At 38.1% G+C, this 22185-nt stretch overlaps 1 protein-coding gene across 1 annotated transcript; it reads right to left on the reverse strand.

The window, feature by feature from the left end:
- Positions 1-941: 941 nt before the first annotated feature.
- Positions 942-20648, reverse strand: epsti1 (epithelial stromal interaction 1). The gene is made up of 11 exons (XM_022668567.2): positions 20368-20648; positions 13353-13411; positions 11120-11203; positions 10940-11013; positions 10768-10851; positions 9694-9767; positions 6943-7027; positions 5140-5223; positions 4596-4669; positions 4218-4441; positions 942-2395 (listed from the first exon to the last, which is right to left on the reverse strand). The coding sequence occupies exons 1-11, from the start codon at positions 20538-20540 to the stop codon at positions 2265-2267; spliced, it is 1146 nt and encodes a 381-aa protein (XP_022524288.2). The 5' UTR covers positions 20541-20648; the 3' UTR covers positions 942-2264.
- Between the last annotated feature and the right edge of the window lie 1537 nt (positions 20649-22185).

A 22185-nucleotide genomic window follows, 5' to 3' on the forward strand; every position in this document is an offset into this window, starting at 1 on the left:
TAACAGGCTTCATTCCTCAGAAATCGCTCACTTCTTTCCATTCTGTAAAATCAAAACACCTTGGAAAGCCCCTTTTTTAACACTCATTCCTTTTTAAACCTCTCTTTCTCTCTTACTCTCTTACACACTCTCAGATCAAAAGGTAGGCAGGCTATCACAGGAAATGGCCTATTTAAAAGGGGATACATTAACATAAGAAGTGTTAGCCACCGTGATTAATCCTGGTTCAATGTCAACATGGGCGGGTCCAATATCACCGGTGATGGCACAGGACAGCTTTCAGAACCAAACTCACCGTTTGTAGTTTTTGCCTCTCTGAGCAGGGAGAACAAGCTTCAGCGTTCATGTTCCATTAACTTTGAAGCCCTGGGAAAGCCGCGAGCTGCAGGATGTAATGTTTGGATCAGACCTGCACTGACTTTTGACCACACACATCCACACACACCTGCACTATTTCCCTTTTGGTGTTACATGAAGCAGCCATTTCCATTTTAAGATTACATCTGCTGGATTTGACACAACCAAACCCTGTAAAAGAAAATTAATGGGAAGCACGGAAAGATCCACCACAAAATTCTCATGCGGCCGGTTATCTGTGTTCTATTTGACTGTTTTTCTGTTCCTCCTGTGGTGGTGGTTAAAATTTCAGCTTGTCATTCACAGCATTACATATCAGTTATTGGACTTCGTGAGAACAAACCATGCATCCTTTGGATTTCCGGCTGGTGGAAGTGAATGAGGAATTTCGTATCAGTTACTTTTATCTCCTCACACCCATTCCTTAAAGAAATCTCAGGCTGAACTACTGACTTCCAGAACTGGAACGTGAGAATGATATGCCTGGCCTGAGCAGTTTGTTTTCATAACAGGAACATTTATTATAGCTGTAATTTAAGAGAAGAAGGAAACATTCACAATTTTTTTTTTTTTTGTATGTTGTATTTATTGTTTTGATTTTTCCTTAAAATCCACCCATACAGTATCAAGTAGCTTTAAATTGTTTTCTGAGAACCTGAATTTCACATCTAAAGTATGTGTACAGCATATACACTGACATGCCAAAAGTCATGGAATAGCAGTATGTAAATTCATCATGAAATGTTACCTCAGGGAGCAGCTTGGGAAACCCACAACTGTAAAAGGTGTGAGCTGTTATTTTGTGAGTGGGCAGTGTGATCATGGCAAGGTGTCATGAATTATTGTAGTTTGATTAAGGACTGAAAGCTGCTTGAGCATCTAAGGGCATCTAAACTTCTGCCGAATAAATTAATCCGCACCCAGGGCCAATTCTGGGCTCGTTTGGGGGAGGAGCTCATTATCACTGGTTTCACACTCGAGAACTTTTTTCGAACTGTGGATCGAAGGCTTAATCCTATATGTCACTTTTCTGTGTGTAGTTCATAAACGCTTCGGCTGACGGCTGCTTTTTATTATTTTTATTGGATAAAAATACTTGAGTAGTGAGAAACAGCACTTTTAGCGTGCATGACATTCCACTGTGAAGCTCCTCCAAACCAGCAGCTGTTTGCGTATGAGAAGATAATTATACAGGCAGGGCAGCGCAAGACAAGGGTTTATGCTGTCAGTTTCTGCACTCACTCCACAGAGGTGAGAGTACCTTCGCTCCTGTTCTATTAAAGTGTGGATTAATTAGGTATTAAGTCTTGTTAATCAATTTATATGGAAATAATGTGGGAAGTTAAAGCGTTACATGAGCCCGGGCTGAGATAGCTTTCACAAATACCACGGTCCGAATCTGAGTCTGCTTGAAGTGAACCCCAGACCACTGATTTTAGAAGGACCCAGAATCGGTACTCTGTATGAGCCAAGTGAACAAAGCCAGAATTAAAACCAGGAAATTAAACAAACCAAACAATCAAGCAATACAAGGAAAACCAAAGTTAGACAGTCAGAATCAAAACTGAGAGGAATGGACAATAAGCAAAAGACTGAAAAAATACAACAAAAAAAAAACAGGTTTAAATACACACAAGGTATCAGAATCAGTGACAGGTGCATCAAATTAGAACTCAGGGGAAGCAGCATAGAAAAAACGGTTTCTGATTGGCTGGTGAAGACGGTGTCCTTAGGAATCAGGGGATCAACAGAGGCAGGAGGAAGACCAGAAAGGATAAGATCCTGTAAACAGACAAGTAATCACATCCTCATTCAATACCCGAGGATGATACTGGTTCCTGACTCATGATATTTGGCATGTCAGTTTATTATATATATTATAGTCTGTACCAACATTGTTGTCTACTTTAAACATTGAGTAGATCATAAGCTTGCTTGTAATTGTTGTTACATTGGGAGACAATGTCTTTGAGGAAATCTCGCTCATAATAAGGGAAGTCATTCTGAAGCTTCATCACGGCCCATTCACATTCGGCTTCTACAAGAAAAACACAAAGAAAATATCATTTAGAACAACTCCTTTCAACTCAGAAGTGAAACAACTTAATTACTGTTTTTGTGGACCAGCGGTAAAAATGAAAGATGATGAGGAAAAAGTGAAAGGCGCGGTAGAATGGGAAGATACACACATCCTACCCCATCCCATCCCATTCCATTGCGTACTGAGGCTGAATGCTTGAGTGAATCTGCCTGCTGGTTCATCTAGTTCATGTAGCAGGACAGACTGGGTGGGAGTGCTTGTTTTAACCGCAGTGTTCCTGCCAGCTCCGTTCCGCAAACAGTGCCATCCTGGTCCTCTAACCACATGCTAATGGGCAAAACAAGCCTTATGTCAGACGCGTCCAATCCGCAGAGTCTTAGTCCCAGCAGGAGCAGCGCTGGACGCCACGGCAGGCTGGGCTTCCGCAGAGGCATCGAAGAGGAAACTGAGTGAGGCAAGCGGTGACATGCTGATGTCTCAATCACTGTGCTAATTGAGATGGATGGAATGATCGTCACTCAGGAGCTCGACAGAAGCACAAGCCAGAACCTAGCACTAGCCGTACTGTACAAGGACCAGATGTCCAGGAGCTTTATGAGCCGAGGCTGGTCCAGTCAGGGCCCGAGAGCGCAGCAGTGAACTGGAGCAGACCACAGACAGCTGAGAGGCAGCCTGGGACACTCTTGGCTCTAAGCGCGTTTTGCCTTGAATGTGTCTAGTAATCAGAGACAGAATTGAGAGTTTGAGAATAGGAGGACCTGGCTAACCCCAAACCACGGCTGAGGATGAGGGTCAGCATCCTCACAGTGATTCAAATGTAGCTGAGGCTAAACAGGCCCATGAGATGTATCATTGAGTTTCTTAGAAACACTGCAGACAGGCACAAGGTGAACAGCACATTAATCCTGCGCCGTCATGCGGCATGAACTCCGTAAACACTGCTAGCTCATGGAAAAGCTGGCTCGAGCCATCACTCTTGGCAAAAAGGCGAGGAATTTTCAGATGTGTTTCAGGCTGTGGGCAGTGAGTGAATCAAGCCATAAATCATTTCGAAATCTCTTCAAGATTTTCAATAAGCAATGTTAAGGAATCCCCAGTGAACTTTCACCTAGTTTAAAAACATGAATATGTTACAGACTCTACAGTCTTTGGGTTAAAAAATGTTTATCTTGATATTTGTCTGGTACTTAAGACAAATTTAGTGTTCTGATTCTAAATGAACAATTTAATGTCTCTGGTCATAGGAAACCAGTGTGCACGACTACAAGTAATGAGACAGCAGCCAGACAAGTTATCAAGCAAGCAGCTAGCTGTTTTTTCCAGCGTTGACTCCTAGAATCACAGGAGTCACAGAGACATTCGACTACTCAGACTGCTGTGAGAGAAGGCATGTCAATAACTCATGTTTTATAGTGTAGATGATCTTTACTTGGCACGCATTTTGGACGTGAGTCAAACCACCGTCAAACATGCAGTTTGCTGTAATTGAAATCGGTCTCTCTCAGTGGGTGCACCTCATTAGCCGAACCCTTTGTTACTACTCTGTGCCTTCTGCAGCCCTAACACAGCGTCTGAGCCCACCGCATTTCTGTCGCACAAGGAGGATTTAGAGGCTTAGTTTTATTTACATAATGCGCTACACCGCCTTACGGGGCCTGACAAAAAAGACTACTGGGGATAGGACGACAGAGCTCTGCACAGTATCAATCATACCCGGAGACAAATTACTTTTTGATGAGAGAAGACACTGCAATGGAAACAATTACAGAAGGGCCTAAGACTAAACATGCATAATGGCTAGCACATAAATCTGGCTCACCCTCGTCCTCCTCCTCCACTTTCACATCCCTCTTCTCGTCCTCCTCCTCCTCTTCCTCCTTCTTGATACTGTGGAGCTGTGTTGTGAAGGGCATCGGGGATGAGGCAGGGTCTTGTGGTTCCTCCGTCTTCCAGATGTTACCACCCTCCGGGGTGCAGGGGTGGGACCCAGACGCTCTACCTGATCCGCTCGCCTCCAGTCTGTCTAGGAAGGCCGAGTTCACCCTGGAGGAAGCCATATATCACCACCTCATAACCACCATTCAGACTGACCCATACGTCACAGTGTTATTTTGAACCTGTCGGTGTTTCTACAGATGCCTTATTAACCTTGACATTCATGGCTTTGCAAAGTTCTTTCAGAATTAGGTGTTCGTACCGCAGACGTTCGCTTTCCATTCGCCTCTTCCTGTCCTCCTCCTCGTGTTTTTGTTTTTCCTCCAAAATTTCACTCTGGAAAATGATACATTAATGGAAAGTTAATCCCTGTCCTCCCTAGTTGTAGACAGTTGCATGACAGATGCAGATGTTTATCAGCTAATTACAAGGCCGTAACAGCTTAATTACAAAGCTTATATTAAATTAACAAAGTCAGCCACATTATGGCCATACAGAACTTTCTGTGCTTGATCATTATCCCTAAATAAAATTCAAATTTGACCGACATGGGAATTGTCAAAACCACTGAAATATCACTTTATAGCCAGCAGGAAAATCCTTACAGTATTTCACCCATTACTACAGCATATAACCTAAAATCACTGTAATCAGGAGCACATGCTCATACAGAATGAGCCAAGCTAAGTCTTTTTTTTCTTTCTTTCTTTTTTTCTTTTCTCTTTTCTTTGGGTGTGGCCCAGAGCTTTATTAGCACCGCTGTGAACTTGCAGTGCAGGTGATGTTTGGTTCACAGTGTGTGGTACCTTCAAGCGCTGCTCTGCTTTCCTCAGCTGCAGTTCCTTCTGCTCCTCAGCCCTCCTGGCTTCCCTGTACTCGCGCCCCCTATCCTGTGGAGAGAGGCCAGAGTGTGAGTGAGGCCATGGTCCTGACAGCCTTACCCCCACTGCAGGTGACCCGACCACACAGCTCAGCTCAGTCAGAGGGGTGTTAGCTGTTCCTTTCATGATGTAATCGTGGGATTCTCAAGGCAGTGCACAATGAGGCGCTATGAGGAGGGGCGAGGCCGGAGAGAGCTCGGGAGATGAAGAGATCCTGTGTGTTTGGTCAGAGGGCCCGGGGACACCGGGCAAGGGCTGTACTGTTTGGAATGGCCCAAGAGTAAGGGGAATAGGTGGAACGACCTGGGCCTGGCACCCTGGGAAGCCAACACAAAGGATCCTTTGCACAAACAGAGGATATGGAGGAGATTAATCTGTCTTGGGGAGATCACTGAAAGCATAACAATTCTCAGTGGCCACGAAACCACATCAAGACCCAGCCTTTCCACAAACACTTTGATCGGCAGGCCTATAACATTTAGGTTGGAGCATTTCATTACTTTGCCTGGAAGGCCTCCAGACACTTAAATCAATATGCTGAGAAGCACAGTCAAAAACCGGCCTCCCCCTCCTATTAAACTGGCAGAACCAGAGCACTTTGCTGCACACTAATTCTAATACAGTACGCCTGTACACATCTAATCCCTGCCGTTTTAAAAGGCATTATGTCTATTAGTGGGATTTTTCCATAACAGACATATGGAGGGAAATCCTGGATGCCCGGACAAGGGGAACATGCACAACAACATTGCAGAGGGCCTCACAAAAACATTTCTTCTCTCACCACAGGACCTGCAAATGCAATGTTAACAATGCTGTCAAATGCCACATAAAGTGGTTCATACAGTAAGACAGCCAGGCCTCAAGCTTCCCATGGTCACCCCAGTCTCCTGTCTGCAGAACCATCCCCGGCATGCTGAGGCACAGACTTAGATCAAAACTAACAACCAAAACAAATACTGTATTTCTGCAGATTTTACAGCCCAATTTTCCCAACAATACTTGTCAGTTCAATGCGAGAACCCAATACTCTGACGGCAAAATGAAGGCCAATTTGCGATTAGCCAGACGCGGCCAAGACTTACGTTTTGTTTGTCGTTCTCTGTGCCGGCTCGGTGCTACATATTTCGGCTGATAAAGTGACAGTGATGCAATTACAGTGACTCAGAGACTGACACCTCCAATTACATCCTCTGAGACTGCTTGTGTCATTGGCCTCTCTCCAGGTACTTTCACTAGAACAATGCAGGTTATTCCACACCAGCCTGTCTGCCCTTTTCCTGCGCTCTCACACATCCTTCTTTACTCTGTAAGAGGCGAGGTCGGGGTGAACTCTGGGAAGTCCCCTGAACTCTACTTTGCCTTCCTGTGCAGAAGCAGCGCTCGCATCCTCATGCTGGCAGGCCGTGAACAGAAGGCCTGCGTGTTTATATTTGGGAAAGTTCAATCACAGACTCAGATAGCCCTCTCTGGCGTGAGGGTAATGAGGAGATAATTGGTGAGGGTTGGGGGGTGAACCCAATCCCTTAGCAGGCCCGCTCTCTTCTGCAGTCGAACGCATCGTGTTGATGAAAGCCCCAGAGCGGGGTGTGTTTACTCTAAAAACATGTATCAAAGTCAGATCAATTGGTGTGAATTACCCCTGTGCCTCAAGCTTTAACCTCAGCGCCGCAGCTATGCAGCGAAAGCCTACGGAGCACACACTGCATTCTTTGGCTGCCATCTTACCCAAGATGACGCTGGTGTGGAGTTGCTCGCTGCCATAGGAACTGAGCTGGACCTCTGAAGCCTTTGTTGTTGCTGTTCTCTTATCCTGCAGAATGTTAAGACAATTAAGTTTATTATCATGTTATTAATTAACAGTAGGATGCACTCTTAGGCTACGTTCACAATACCAGGCTGAAGTGACTCAAATCAAATTTTTTGCTCAGTGTGGCTCAGATCTGATTTTTTCATGGCTGTGTGAATGTGCCAAATCCGTTTTTTTTTTTTCAAATCAGACTTGAGTCACTTTCATATGTGATCCTAAATCGGATATGTATCCGATCCATGGACATCCAACATGAATATGAACGGTCAAATTGGAATTTATGTGTTTTTTGTTTTTTTTTGGCGTCTCTCAAATATGACATTTTTTGTTTTTGGTGAATAAGGCGACATTTATACACGTATCAGTGTGCGCATGTGAGGTGTTTCAGGGACAGATTCGTTCACATTACACACAGGTACAGGTCACTTACAATTGTGAATTGAACCCACATAATAGCCAAATCCAATCTGAGCAATAAATCGGATTTGAACAATGTGGCTTGTAATGTGACCATTGCCTTACTGTACTTTACTATACTTTCATACTATTCATACTATTAACCCATTGAATTTCAGGTCATTATTGTTCAAACTAGTGCTGTCAAATTTAACAGTAACAGTACTGTAAATTGTTTAGCGCTAATTGACAATTTTAACAACTGGTTCACTTTCCTCCTGTGATTCACTCTTTTCACAGAGCTTTGTGACGTATTGGCAGTTTTATTTATTGTTGTAAACACAGCGTCGCTATTTTTGAGTTCAGGAGGTAGATTACGTATGCTTAAACTGAAATATAGATTAAATCTCATAACTAACTTCCTAAAACTGGCTTTTCTTACTCCTCCCTCATCTTCTCTCTCTCTTTCTCTCCCCCTCTCTTTCAGTCTCTCTCTCTTGCTCCTTTTATTTCCGTAGGCTTCCTTCAGATTAATACTACCTTGATTAATCCACCGATTTATTGTTTAAAAGTTGTTAAGCAAAGATATTCGAATGCTTGACTCAAGCGAGCTGCGCTGTGGTATCATTAATTTCCTCCATTAGAGTTTCCTTGTACGAGCTTCCTCATGTTTGAGGCTAAGCTCATGTTAAACCTTTACTCAACACATTCTAATTTATAAAGCAACAAAACTAGCCTTAGAAATAATAATGAAGGAACAAAATCTTTTCCAGACACACCACACTTCACAATTATAGTTATGTCTCCCTTCTGAAAATACAGTGCAACGCCAGCATTTTAATCATGATTAATCACAGAATATAGTTGTGATTTATACAATTATTTGCATAAGCGAATGACACCACTAATATAAATAAAGCTGTAATTTTATGTTATTTTTTTGTAAATATGTACACGGGCCATTCCACCGAATAGGTGCCATTTGCTTGTTGTAAATTAAATTCTGATAATGGCATTAATTCCTGTTACTGGCACTCATTCCTGTTACTTTTTATGTTTTGAGTTACAGGAATTAAAGTAACAGGAATTAGTTTTTAGTATAGAAATAGCGAAAACATGAAAAATAGCTAAATGGCAGCTATGCTAATAGCTTGAGGACATTGAGCACATTCTAGTGATTTTCCCAAAATTTGTATTTTAAAAAATAAACAAATAATTTCTAACAATGAATTTATATAACAGGAAAGAGTGTTGAGATTGACATTCTCATTCATATTTACAATAAGATTAAATATACAGAAAAACAAATGAGGGAACTTAATTTTGGTCTTCCCATGATCTTCAGAAGAACCAACTGATGTAACTTCCTGTTCCAGATGTTTCAGATGGGGTAATATATTGCGGTTACAGGACTGAGTGAAACACAGATACACAACTAAAATGTGTATTTTAACGTAAATATTATGGATTTATTATGAAATAAATATTTTTACAGCATACAGTTTAAAGATTTGGAGTCACACAACAATGCAAAAAAATTACATCTCTGAGAGATTTTAAGTATTATAGTTAATGATAAAGCTTATAGTTAGAGAGGTGGGGACAGGTAACAAATGCTATTTTTTTCAGTGTTATAAGTAGTTCTCTTAATAATGTTTTTAAATACATATCCTACTTTTGCAATTAGGTCAATGTACAAGACACTATGCTTAATAGTAATATGAATTTTCATTTTACAAGTCATTTTGTGTGCACAATTATACATGTATTTTCCTGGGGACAGAAATGGCATCGATTCAGTGGAATGGCCCATACGCTAAATGTAAAAGCTTCAATCTTAAGAAGAAGAAAAAGTGTTATTAAACTGATTGGAACAAAGTAGGCATCAGTATGTTAAATGTTCCAAAAATGATCTGATACTAGATAATGAACAGCCTGTCAGCTGATGTCTCTATTACACTGGCAGCTGTAGGCTGTTGCTCTATTACTGCTGGTTTTGTGAATATTGATTTATTTCCTCTCGACTCTAGTGTGCCAGAAATTGCATCGACACTTAGAGCTGCATTTGTACCACTGCAGCTTTCGTGCCATCTCTCCTAAAGTAACGACTGTCACGGAAAAAGATTGCTGTGGTGCTTTGAACTGTGTTCTCAGGTTTGTTATTCTTGGATAGGAGCCAGTCGAGCTACAGCAGCTTCCTCTTAATGACTGAGAACTGCATTCTTAGCACAACGGGGGATCTGCCAATGTCTAATGAAAATATGTGAACATACATTTGTAGATCATGTTGGTGCAGCTCCCTTCTCTGTTGCTCCTCCTGTAATTTCTTCATCTCCAATTTATTGGCCTGCGTTACAATACAGAAATAAAATATAGCTTAACAGGAATTCATTAATTCTGGTGAACTTTCTCACAGAATTAAAGCCGCAAAATGTATAGACTACAATCTTAAATCAAACTTAGTGTGTAATTTAAATTTTAAACAAAATATCATTTGGGTGGGTGTATTTATTATGGATTAATACAAAAACATTTCCATGGGCGCCTGATGTGTAAACCACTATCACAGTCAGAGACTAGCCAAGCAGTAAGTGGAGCATGTCTAACAAAGTGAACTATTGTCGCTTGTGGCCGCCTGTATAATTTGACTCATCAATCGGCAAACCTCCTTGTGTCTATATAAAGGTCTGATGATGTTTGATGATGTTTACTTGAAAGGCACTTGATGACTTGTATGTGACAGGTGCCTCCAGCGACATCTAGAGTTTTAAAGTGGAATTACACAGCTGTTCCTCTGAATCAGTTTATCTGATTTTGCTATTTATAGGTATATGTTTGAGTAAAATTAACATTTTATTCTGAAAAACTACGGACACAATTTCTCTCAAATTTCAAATAAAAATATTGTCATTTAGAGCATTTATTTGCAGAAAATTGGAAATGACTAAAATTACAAAAAAGATGCAGAGCTTTCAGACCTCAAATAATGCAAATAAAACAAGTTCATATTCATAAAGTTTTAAGAGTTCTGAAATCAATATTTGGTGGAATAACCCTGTTTTGTAATCACAGTTTTCATGCATATTGGCATGTTCTCCTCCACCAGTCTTACACACTGCTTTTGGATAACTTTATGCCACTCCTGGTGCAAAAAAAAACAAAACAAATCAAGCAGTTCAGCTTGGTTTGATGGCTCGTGATCATTCATCTTCATCTTGGTTATATTCCAGTGATCTATATACTGATCTCTTTTTTTCCCAGAGCTGTATACATGTATACAATTTTACAAGTTTTGTAAATTAAAGCATGGCAGAAAAGAGAAAAAGAGTTTTTCCATAATGCAGTACCTTCTCCCTTTGAATGGCCTTCATCCTCTGATTCTTTTCTTCTTCTTCCTCTCTCCTGATTCTGTCCATTTCTTCTTTTCGGATCTAGAGAACATGACACTTTAGTACACTGTAATTATAAGCATGAGTCTTTTGCAGTGTGAATATCCAGTTCTAAACAGAAAGTGGAAACCTTTTTCTCTACTTTTGATTGGCGGACCTCCATCTGCTGTCTCTGCCTCACCTCTGCCAAGGATACACCGCCACCTATGAGAGGGAATACATAAGCAGGTTCTCTGGCATCCTTGACTTTGATTTTTTTTTGGTCTGTTTTATTAGATCAGAGCATATTTGTTATACATCTCCATAATACCTAGCATCTCAGGGGCCAGGTTAATGGGGCCAGGCCGATGTTCCTCCTTCCATCTGTTATAGTTCTCCTCCTCTGTTCGAGCAACTGTAGGAAAAAGAAGAGAGTAGGCTACTTCAGTATTTGCTCACTCAACCATGTTTGCAGTTTGAGGTTTGAATAGTATTTACATAAAGAAAAACATAATGTAAAGCTCTTTCAGAAATCTCTAATGAGGAAAAAAGAATGAACTTTAGATTTAATATTTAATATTATAATAATTATCATGTTATGCTCAGCGTAAGTTTACACTATTTGTGTATGTTGCTTAAATGTTAGACATTATTATTTAAAATGTAGACAACTAGTGAAACCATTGTGGTGGTGCAGTTTACGAAAAAGCAATTCTTTTAAATTATCCATATTTGAATTTATCCACTGATTACTCATAAAATGAGGTCTGATTTTTAAAGTAAATCTAAATAAACCAATAAAACACCATTACTTATTATCTATCTAATACTTTTGTTTTATTAAAGGAGAAATCTGGTGTGAAATGGACTTGGGCTGTAGTGAAAGGTAAGTACAAACTTTTGTCAAGTAGCCTACCTCCTTTTACCCCCTGCATTCCAAAATACAGCACTTTTAGCTGATGCTCCCAACAGGCTTACAATGCTGGTGATAGAGGCATAGTGTTGCCCATACAAATAAATCACTTTTTTACGCCATTAACAAGCTCATTAAAGTAGCTCTGATAAAATAACTGGGAATGAGTGGAGGTGGGCTATTCGGAAACATTTGTACTCTTTATCATGTTTCACTACAACCCAATTCCATTTCACACCTTTAATGTCCTTTAAGTACATTGTGCAATCATCCACAGAGCAGGCTAGAAAAAGGAAGTGAACCTTTTGATAAAACATCAAATTAATTTCCCCCTAATTACCGAAAAAGTTTCAGGCACTGAGGCAGGAAAATTGCTCTTAACCAAACTGTTTAGATCTATATATGTGAGGATTTTCCTAGAATCAGTGTGGAACATCCTGGAGATCATAAAGAATTATATGTTTTGGACAGCAGAATTCATACCTTTGTTGTTTAAACAAATGCTCTTACAGTTGATAGTCTTCAGTATGTTTAATCTCACCTCTTTCAGCATTGCTCCTTGTGCTATGGGTGTGATTTTAGCTTTTGGAGAAATCCTTAACACAGGATTGTGGTTCACTTACTTTTTTTAGCTCGCACCATGAATGTTAATTTCAACAGTACAGATGATTTTTAGTTTGATTAGATTGTGTGTCTCTATAGTAGTGTTAGTTAATGACTAGACCAAATTCCACAGTTTGTTTTAACTTAAATATAATTTAAGTTTTTTAACTTAATTAAAAACTTAATTTATAATTAAAATTTTTTCTGAACATTTGTTGCCACATATACATTCAAACAGAGATATTTGAGTTGAATCAACTTTAAAAAACTTTTAGTTTTAGCGTGTTGCCAATGACCACTTCTGTTTATTAGATTTTAATCTATTTGCATACTGCGTGTGTCTTTCAGTTTCTGACACTCACCATCAATGTGTAGTGATTAACCCCAGGTTACCTTAGGTCAACTTGTAGATCATATATTGTGATTAACTGCCTGGATTCTATGTTGTAGGCTGTAAGAGCAAGCATCATTTTCTGAACTGTTAACTGAACTGTGTTGGCTGTGTGCTATACTGTTCACACTATAGCAATTTCTTACTCCGTCTAATTTTCTGAGTGTTCTATACCTATATAAAAAAAAATATATATATATATATATATATATATATATATATATATATATATATATATATATATATATATATATATAATCTATATTTAGCTTAAGTGCAAGCATAACATTTATTTACCCATATTCAAAATAGAATTATTGTGCAAAGCACTTGAAAATACATAAATGAAATTAACTTACATTTGTGCATAATTTATGTTTTCAGTAAACATTACTTTAAAAATAGGGCAACAAATAGCCTCAGATTATATACTTACAGTTTACTAGTTTTTATAACTTTAAATGTCTGTCTTGGTTCACAACTTTTATTTATTTTTGAACATTCAGAATACACTCTGAAATAAAACTAATGTTTATTTTACAGATCACTGAATGTTGGAACAGAACCATGTGTTGAAATTGCACCTGCTGGGTTTAATTACAGAGGTAAAACCTGTGGAGTGATAGAATGAAATAGCTTCCTCCTCTCTTGACTTACTCCTCTGCATTTTGCTCCGTCTTGATTCATTTGGTGGAACCATGGTAAATCCATCAGAGCTGAGTGGGCAGAAACATAATTAGTTGCAGCAGGTAAGTTTTACTCACTCACATTTCCCTCAATGCCCTAAAGTTAACAAATTCCACTAACTCATGTGCCAAGAATGTCCCAAACAAAGGTGGGGCATGAGTGATTTTACTGTAAACAAAGTCCAAATACATTTTCACAAACAACCATCTGGAACTCCCCTCCGAACCTCACCATAGACAGCTATGACACAAATTAGCCCATCCAGAAAGACACAGGCAAAGGAAATTCACAATCCACACCCTAAACAGCCCATCTGTATCCCAGCTGATTCACCACCATTATCTTATATATCCTTAACAGATGTTCCCTGTCTGGGTCCCTCACACAGTTTTACTAGAGGATGGTAAAATGCAGTGTTTAGTTACTGGAGTGAATGCAAAGCCCTGGAGTAGACTCACATATGAGGATCAGTTAAACACCATCCCTGCTGGGGATTTACAGATTACATCATTTTATTTAAAGGGCTCTATTTTTGTGGACATGGCTTAACACGCTAAAATGAGGCATAAGACTGTGGCGCTGATGTTGAGTTGGTGTGGCATGTATACACAGCTCTGGAAAAAATTAAGAGACCACTTCAGTTTCTGAATCAGTTTCTCTGGTTTTACTATTTATAAAAATATTGTCATTTAGAGCAATTATCTGCAGAAAATGAGAAATGCCTGAAATAAAAAAATAAAAAAGATGCAGAGCTTTCATGCCTCTAATAAAGCAAGGAAAACAAGCTCATGTTCATTAAATCAATATTTGGTGGAATAACCCTGTTTTTTAAATCACAGTTTTCATGCATATTGGCATGTTCTCCTCCACCAGTCTTACACACTGCTTTTGGTTAACTTTATGCCACTCCTGGTGCAATAATTCAAGCAGTTTAGCTTGGTTTGATGGCTTGTGATCATCCATCTTCCTTTGGATTAGTGTTAGCAGTGGTAGCAGAGCAGTAAGGTGGAGTTATCAGCTGATCAGCAAACAAATTATTAGCTGCCTAGGCTCAATGCGGCAACAGCCAATCTGGGGTGGGTTTCCCGAAAGCTTCGTAACGCTAAGAACTTCGTTAACTCGTACTTAAGATTGATCGTTAATTAAAGAGTGTTTCCCAAACCTGTGCGTAACTAAAGTACTACGTAAACTCGCTCGCAGATTAACGAGTGCTCTGACCCAGTCGTTATTCTTAAAGAGCTTCTTTAGGGGATCTCGACTTGCAGTTCAGCACCTTAAACACCAGGGACCGCCAATTTTGAAGAAGAAAAAATATTATTTCCGTGGTTGAACAATTATATTATATTACTATTAATTATAATCAATTATATTATTATATAATTATCAATATTATTATATTATATTATGTTATGTTATGTTATGTTATGTTATGTTATATTATATTATATTATAATGCCAACTTTGTCTGTGGCTTGTAGTATAACTGGACATATTGGAATTGACCAATCAAACCCACGAATAAATCATTAAAATCCATTAGCGATGCTAGAGTTCTTGACATTAATGCTGCAAGAAATGCAATCAGTGAATTCCTGCAGATGATGCTCACGGTTTAAGCAAATCTGCAAAGTAGGTCCGGTGCAGGGGACGCCTGCGGTGTCTTTAATCCCACCTACACGTATTGTAAAGGGTATCGGTGAATGTGCAGGTAATATGTAATAATATTCCTTATTCAGGTGCTTCTAACCAACATTGTGGCCGTTCATCTGGGCAAACTCTGGGGTGTGTCAACTCGCAAATATATAAGTACCAGTCAAAAGTTGGACACGTCTCATTTAATTATTTTATTTTTTATTTTTTTACATTGGCGATTAATATTAAAACCATGAAAACGATTAATTGACGCATATGGAATTGTCTAGTAAACAAAAAGGTGCATGGCCTTCACAATCCCCTGACCTAAACTCAACTGAGTGATTTAGGATGAGCAGGAGCCTCATAGAGTGTATATAAAACATATTTTGGTTGGTTTAAAAAAAAACAGGTACATACGTATAAGTATTATTATATTATTTTTATATAATTTATTTTTTATATATTTTATATTATTTTTATATAATTATTCATAATAATAATAATAATAATAATAATAATAATAATACATTAATATTACTATCAATATTACTATTAATAATATTAGTATAATATCTATTAATATAATATATATTAACTATAATAATTTTAAAAATGTAAGAAAAGTTTAATGTTTTAAAATAGATTAGATTTTTTATTATTTATTTAGTCATATGTATCTTTAGGAGTATTTTATTAATGCCAAAGTACATCCTTTTGTAATTTAAATTTCAGAATATGTATAATGTTGATGATTACAACACAGTTCTACGTTTTTATGGTCTAATAGTGAATAAATACTGCATATATGCAGTGTTGAATCGATATTTGTGGATCGATTGAGCGCGCTGTGTCGGGGGAGGAGTCAACAAAGACGTTCTTTAACCTTGTTCGTTAATTTTCACTTTGCGAAGCTCTTTGGGAAACACTCGCAGAACTGGCTCGTTCTTTACTCACGTCATTCGTTAGTTCGTTCGTTATTCCCTAAGATTGATCGTTTTCGGGAAACCCACCCCAGATCAGTTCTACTCTTTACCTTTAAGAGCAGCAATTTCTTGTAATGCAGTGCAGTGGTATTTGCCTGAAGTTCGATTCACTGCCTTTCTATTAAAATACATGGAAATAATTTGTATTTATGTAAATATTACTATTATCCATACTACACTGAATAATGCTTTCATATGGTTTAACATTCACCTGATTAAAAAGATGCACATAAATTAAATATGCTACAAACAATATTGTATTTGCATGATATTAACTAAAATCATGAGCCATTGTTCCATTGTTTTATTATCAGTGTTACTATATTATTAAATGATGAAATTCAACATATTTTTTATATATACTGCAGTCTGCTAGGTAGGCAGATGAAGCTGAGAAATAGACACACTGCAAAGCCGTATTTGTAACAGTTGTTCAACAATGGTTTGCAGGTGAAGCTATTTAGAGTTGACTTGCTCAAACTGACTGGGTCAATACTGAACTTGAGCTTAATCCTCAGCTAACATTATTCACTACAGCATGCAAGTGAAAATGCTTGGAGGGTTAGCTGCAGTTGTTTTTTTTTTAATTATGCAAAGCTGCTGATTTGGTTGGGCCAATGTGATGACATCTACACTTCAAAAAAAAGAGTGTGGGTCAACACACAGATAGACAGGTACATCACAGAAAACCAAGAGGAAACCAAACAGCTTCTAATTACACCCCAATACTCAGGTATGGAGCACAGAGAATCTGTACACTGGTAAGCAGAGCAAAGAGTCTTTTATATTATGGGCTGTCAAGGGTCACTATAGTAAAGTGGGTCTTCTGTTCAATTTCAGGTGTGAGGCTAAAACAACTTTAATACTGAGTAGACATCCAAAAGCTTGGTAATACTATTCTCAGCAAATGTCTTATCAGTACAGTGTGGCAATTACAGAAAACAAGAAAAAAACTGTCAAGCTTAAATTTACAGGACCACCATTATCTGCAAAGAATCATAAATAGCATTTCAGCAATTAGAGCTTCGGAACCAATATAAACCCCTTTTACTTTTTTAAAATGTGTTCAATAATTCCCTGTCCACCCTGTTTTAAACGCCCCTTAAGAAAGTAACCTTTGACACATTTAGAAGAAATTAAAGGCCAATGTCGATTCATACATATCCTTACATTTCTGCTTATTATATGTTTTGTGCATAATGACTCACCATTCTTCTAATTTAAATTTACTAGCCATAAAAGTTTCTTTTCTAAAAATCTACACAAAACAAAACAAATAAAATCAGTTGCTTTGAGAGCAATAAATTGTAACACAGTTATATACATAATATATATGTCTTTGTGAATAAAATTAGAGTAAAACACTGTTTTGATGGGCGCCGAGTGGTCCAGCGGTCTAAAGCGCTGCCACTATGAGCGGGAGGTCGCAGGTTCGAACCCCAGCTCATGCAGCTTTGCCATCAAGCTGCCGGCATCAGAGGGAGCAAAATTGGCCCTGCTCCCTCTGGGTGGGTAGATGGCGCTCTCTCCCCACATCACTCCTAGGGTGATGTCTGCAGCACAAGGCGTCTGTGTGCTGATGTACCGGAGCCGAACCGCTGTGCTTTCCTCCAAGCGCGCTGGCTGCTCGGTAATGCTGCATCAGCAGCAGCTCGAAAAGAAGCGGTGGCTGACTTCACATGTATCGGAGGAAGCATGTGTTAGTCTTCACCCTCCTGGTGTGTTGCGGCATCACTAGTGATAGGGGGAGTCCTAATGAGTGGGTTGGGTAATTGGCCGTGTAAATTGGGGAGAAAATGGGAAAAATTTGAAATAAAATTATAAAAAAAAAAACCACTGTTTTGACTGTGATTATATGAGGAATTAATATTGCAAATGTGTTTTTTGGACCACAATAGGGTGGAAAATACCCCTTAACCAGTGGAAAATACCCTGTTGCACCATTCAACCCATAAACCACCTAAACATTAAGCAGTAAGCATGTGTGAATTGGCCTGTGTCCAGCAACATATTAAACTTGTGCAGCAGCACAAAAAAAGTGTAAATAGTTTCTAAAATCAAATTTGTTCCTTTATTTCTTCTGCAAACACTACGTTCATGTTTATGTGTAAATGATTCACACATAAAAATAATCCTGAGCAAAACCATCTGTACTATGACACTACGGTATCATGACACTGCATTTTTAGATATATGTGACAGTTTGATTAGATTTCTATCCATTATAATGTCCACTAAATGACATTCCTGTTATAAAGCAAGTAAACATTAACCAGACTTTATGTCTGGTTAATGTTTACAATATGGTGTACGATCCATGTTGGTTTTAAAGAGCAATAAAACATCTCTTCAGCAGAATTTGTGTTTTCTGTCTTCTCCAACACCAGTGCTACAATATTGGAATCATGAATTTTGTGAATACCACCCAGCACTTCTTTAAAAGAGGAAATGATGTAGTTCTCTCCATTTTATTACATGAGGTGTCAGCACTGTTGAACTTGGCACTCCAGAGGAACACCTCTGACTGTTTAACTAGTGAAGTGAATTTTAAAAGTGCTGCATTTTGTCTTATTCTACACTTGTAAGTTGTGCCAGTTGAATGTACACTATGAAAAAAGATTAAATCCATCTATGGGCAGTACATACAAACATGGAGCCAAGACTGTTTAATAAGTCTTCATTCAAAACTAAGGGAATTCTAGGGGATTTCCAGTGTAGACAAGTGATCTGCTAAAAGGTAAGCAGAACTGTCCATAACCATACTCTTTACCCTGAAAATATTCCTTTTAATTCTGTTAAATATTGAATTATTAAGATTCTTTTAGGCTATCTCTGATGGCCTAGATTCAAAAACAAGTCAGATCAGACCAATCACAAAGCAGTTATATAAGCAGTTTTCACCAATGAAACCTAATAAATATTAAACACAAGAAATGAATTAGCAACTAAATGTTAACGACTAAAATAAACCAAAAAAACATGATTTTTCAAGATATATACTTAAATATGTTCAAACATGTTATAGTCTTACAATATTCAGCATTGTATTTGGCTTGAATTTATCTAATGTAAAGCTTTACCCAGTTAGCTTTGTAAAAGCCTGATAGGCCTGTTATGTTTTTTTCAGTAAATAATGTTCGATAGGTGTGTTTTCTGTAACAGAAAACTCTTTCTGGGTTGACATTTTTAGATTCAAAAGAAGGTTTGGTAAGAAAATTAAGTAAATGTATATGATCACAAGACATCAAAGCAAGCTAAACTGAACAAATGTTTTTGCACCAGGAGTGGCATAAAGTTATCCAAAAGCAGTGTGTTAGACTGGTGGAGGAGAACATGCCAAGATGCATGAAAACTGTGATTAAAAACCAGGGTTATTCCACCAAATATTGATTTCTGAACTCTTAAAACTTTATGAATATGAACTTGTTTTCCTTGCAATATTTGAGGTCTGAAATCTCATTTTTGTTCATTTGACTATTTCTAATTTTCTGCAAATAAATGCTTTAAATGACAATATGTTTATTTGGAATTTGGGAGAAATGTTGGCCGTAGTTGATAGAGTAAAACAACAATGTTAATTTTATTCAAACATATACCTATAAATAGCCAAATCAGAGAAACTGAATCAGAAACTGAGCTATACATACAGACTAATATGGCACTATGTAGTAAACAAAAACAAGTGTTTGTTCTCCACAATCACCTGACCTAAACCAAAATGAGATAGTGATTTGAGATTAGCTGGAGCTTCACAGCATGACGGAAAAGCAGCAACTATTGTTCTGCACCTCTAGGAACTCCTTAAAGATACTGAAAATAACTATTGTAGGTGATTCTCCCTCATGAAGACACTGAGATTGAAACACCAAGAGTGTGCAGATCTGTCCTCACAGATACATGTGGTCACACACACAGACTCAAACAAACACTTATCCTAATGTTTTTAATTGTCTGATGTTTCATATTTATAAAAATGAATGGGTAAAAGGGTTGCCTCAGGAACATATGTAAAGCAGGGAAGGGGGTCTGCAGTGTGATTGGCAGCACAGGCGAGTTTATGCAACAGGCTAGTGCGCATGCGCGGGGTTTGTTTACACTGAGCTCTGCCGCGGAAACGAAAGAGAAACTGAAGACAGACTTTTATCTAATAAAATGAATATAAACATAAATAAGCATAAACTCATCATTTATTAACATCTATTTATTCAGTATTATAACCTCCTGTACTCCAGTCTGAGTGTCATTAAGATGTTATTAAGCTCGCTGTATTTATTATACTGCAGCCTGTTCGAGCCAAATGCTAATCTAACACAGAAATCCAATATATTTAATACAGTATATTTATATTTTTTCTGGTATTTACTTACTGTGTGGGTTGCTGAGCCTGCGGGTTCTGTGTGTTCTGCAGGTTTTGGTTGTTATTGAGGTGGTTTTCAGTCTCTCCGGGTTGCATGTTGTTGGTGTGGTGCTGCTGCCCTCCTCCTCCTCCTCCTCCTCTTCTCGGATCAGTCCAGGAGCCCCCTCTCTTATTAGGGTTCATGATCAGATGTATTTCAGGCGAGCTCTGTCTGTAACTGATACTACACACTGACAAATGAATCCACAACTAATCTAGTCTGACTGAGGTGTGTCCTCACTTAGTTTCTGTTCACAAAAATGGGTGGGGTGTGTGTGTTAATGTGGAAGTAAATGGTCAAGAAGAAAAACACAAATACTTCCTTACATAGTAGAAATGTTGGTTATCTATACTTTAATGGAGTAATTCTTTTTTTTAGACCTCTTTTACTTTTACACCTTACATTTTCTCACAATGATCTGTACTTTCTACTCCTCGGCTTCTTTCATTCCAACTTCTCATTGTTCAAAAAAAGCCTATCCAATCTGTCCTTCCAGACAGTGAATTTGATTGTGGTTGGATGAGAAGTATAAACATTTACCATTCCAACACCCTATTGGTTTATACTGTGATCCATCACACCTGTACACGTCACGCCCACAGTCCAGCAAGAACATAGCAGATGTATGTAGCCTAGTATGAAGATGATCCATGCAGAGACTAAAGAGAACCTGAGAGAAATGTCCCAACTAAGCTTCTTTAATATTTTTTGCATTGTACTAAAATCCATTCATTTTTATTGGGCACATACAGCTCTGTAAAAAAAAATAAGAGACCACTTCAGTTTCTAAATCAGTATCTCTGATTTTGCTATTTATAGGTATATGTTTGAGTAAAATAAACATTATTGTTCATTTTACATTCTATAAACTACAGACAATATTTCTTCCACATTTCAAATAAAAATATTGTCATTTAGAGCATTTATTTGCAGAAAATGAGAAATGGCTGAAGTAAAAAAAAGATGCAGAGCTTTCAGACCTTAAATAATGCAAAGAAAACAAGTTCATATTATAACATTTTAATCAATATTTGGTGGAATAACCCTGGTTTTTAATTACAGTTTTCATGCATCTTGGCATGTTCTCCTCCACCAGTCTTACACACGGCTTTTGAATAACTTTATGCCTTTCCTGGTGCAAAAATTCAAGTAGTTCAGCTTGGTTTAATGGTTTGTGATCATCCATCTTCCTCTTGGTTATATTCTAGAGGTTTTCAATTAGGTAAATTTAAAGAAACTTGGTCTCTTATTTTTTTTTCAGAGCTCCATGTGTCTGTAACAGGTAGACTAGTGTAGGGTAATTTACCACAGAATGACTTAGATAAAACTCGGATGTGAGAAATCCCAGAACATGAAATGATGATTAATGAGTCAGAGCTTAGAATTAAAATATATTAAAGTTTACTGGAAAAAAAGTTTCAGCATTACAGATATATATAAAAAAAACACAAATTAATAAATATATATTAGGAGAGAAAGAAACTAAAGCCAGTCGAGGGACAGAGAGAACCCCTCAGACTTCATCCAAGCAGTTATACATTTATGCAAATGACATGTAATTGGACAGAACTTATCATTATGATTACGTCAGCAGAGTCCAGTTAACAGATTGTTGTCCAGTTCCAATGACGTGTTCAGCTCCAGCCTGTCTGAGCAACAAGTTCTTATCATGGTGTTGTTCAGCTCTGTGTCCTTCATGAACAGCAAACAGTCTGTGTATCAAACAATCCTTAAGTGTCCTAAAGTCTGTGAGAAGATGAAACAGAGGAAAATGTGGATGGAAAGATC

Source organism: Astyanax mexicanus, chromosome 11, assembly GCF_023375975.1.
Source record: "Astyanax mexicanus isolate ESR-SI-001 chromosome 11, AstMex3_surface, whole genome shotgun sequence".
In the NCBI taxonomy this organism is placed as follows: domain Eukaryota; kingdom Metazoa; phylum Chordata; class Actinopteri; order Characiformes; family Acestrorhamphidae; genus Astyanax; species Astyanax mexicanus.

What these genes read in the sequence shown, in the direction of transcription:
- epsti1 (XM_022668567.2), bottom strand. Translation starts at nt 20,540, where the DNA reads ATGAACCCTAATAAGAGAGGGGGCTCCTGGACTGATCCGAGAAGAGGA. An exon ending in ACGGAGCAAAATGCAGAGGA is followed by an intron (nt 11,204 to 13,352) that starts GTAAGTCAAGAG and finishes TTTTTCCTACAG; the next exon opens with TTGCTCGAACAGAGGAGGAG. An exon ending in CCACACCAGCGTCATCTTGG is followed by an intron (nt 5,224 to 6,942) that starts GTAAGATGGCAG and finishes CTCTCTCCACAG; the next exon opens with GATAGGGGGCGCGAGTACAG.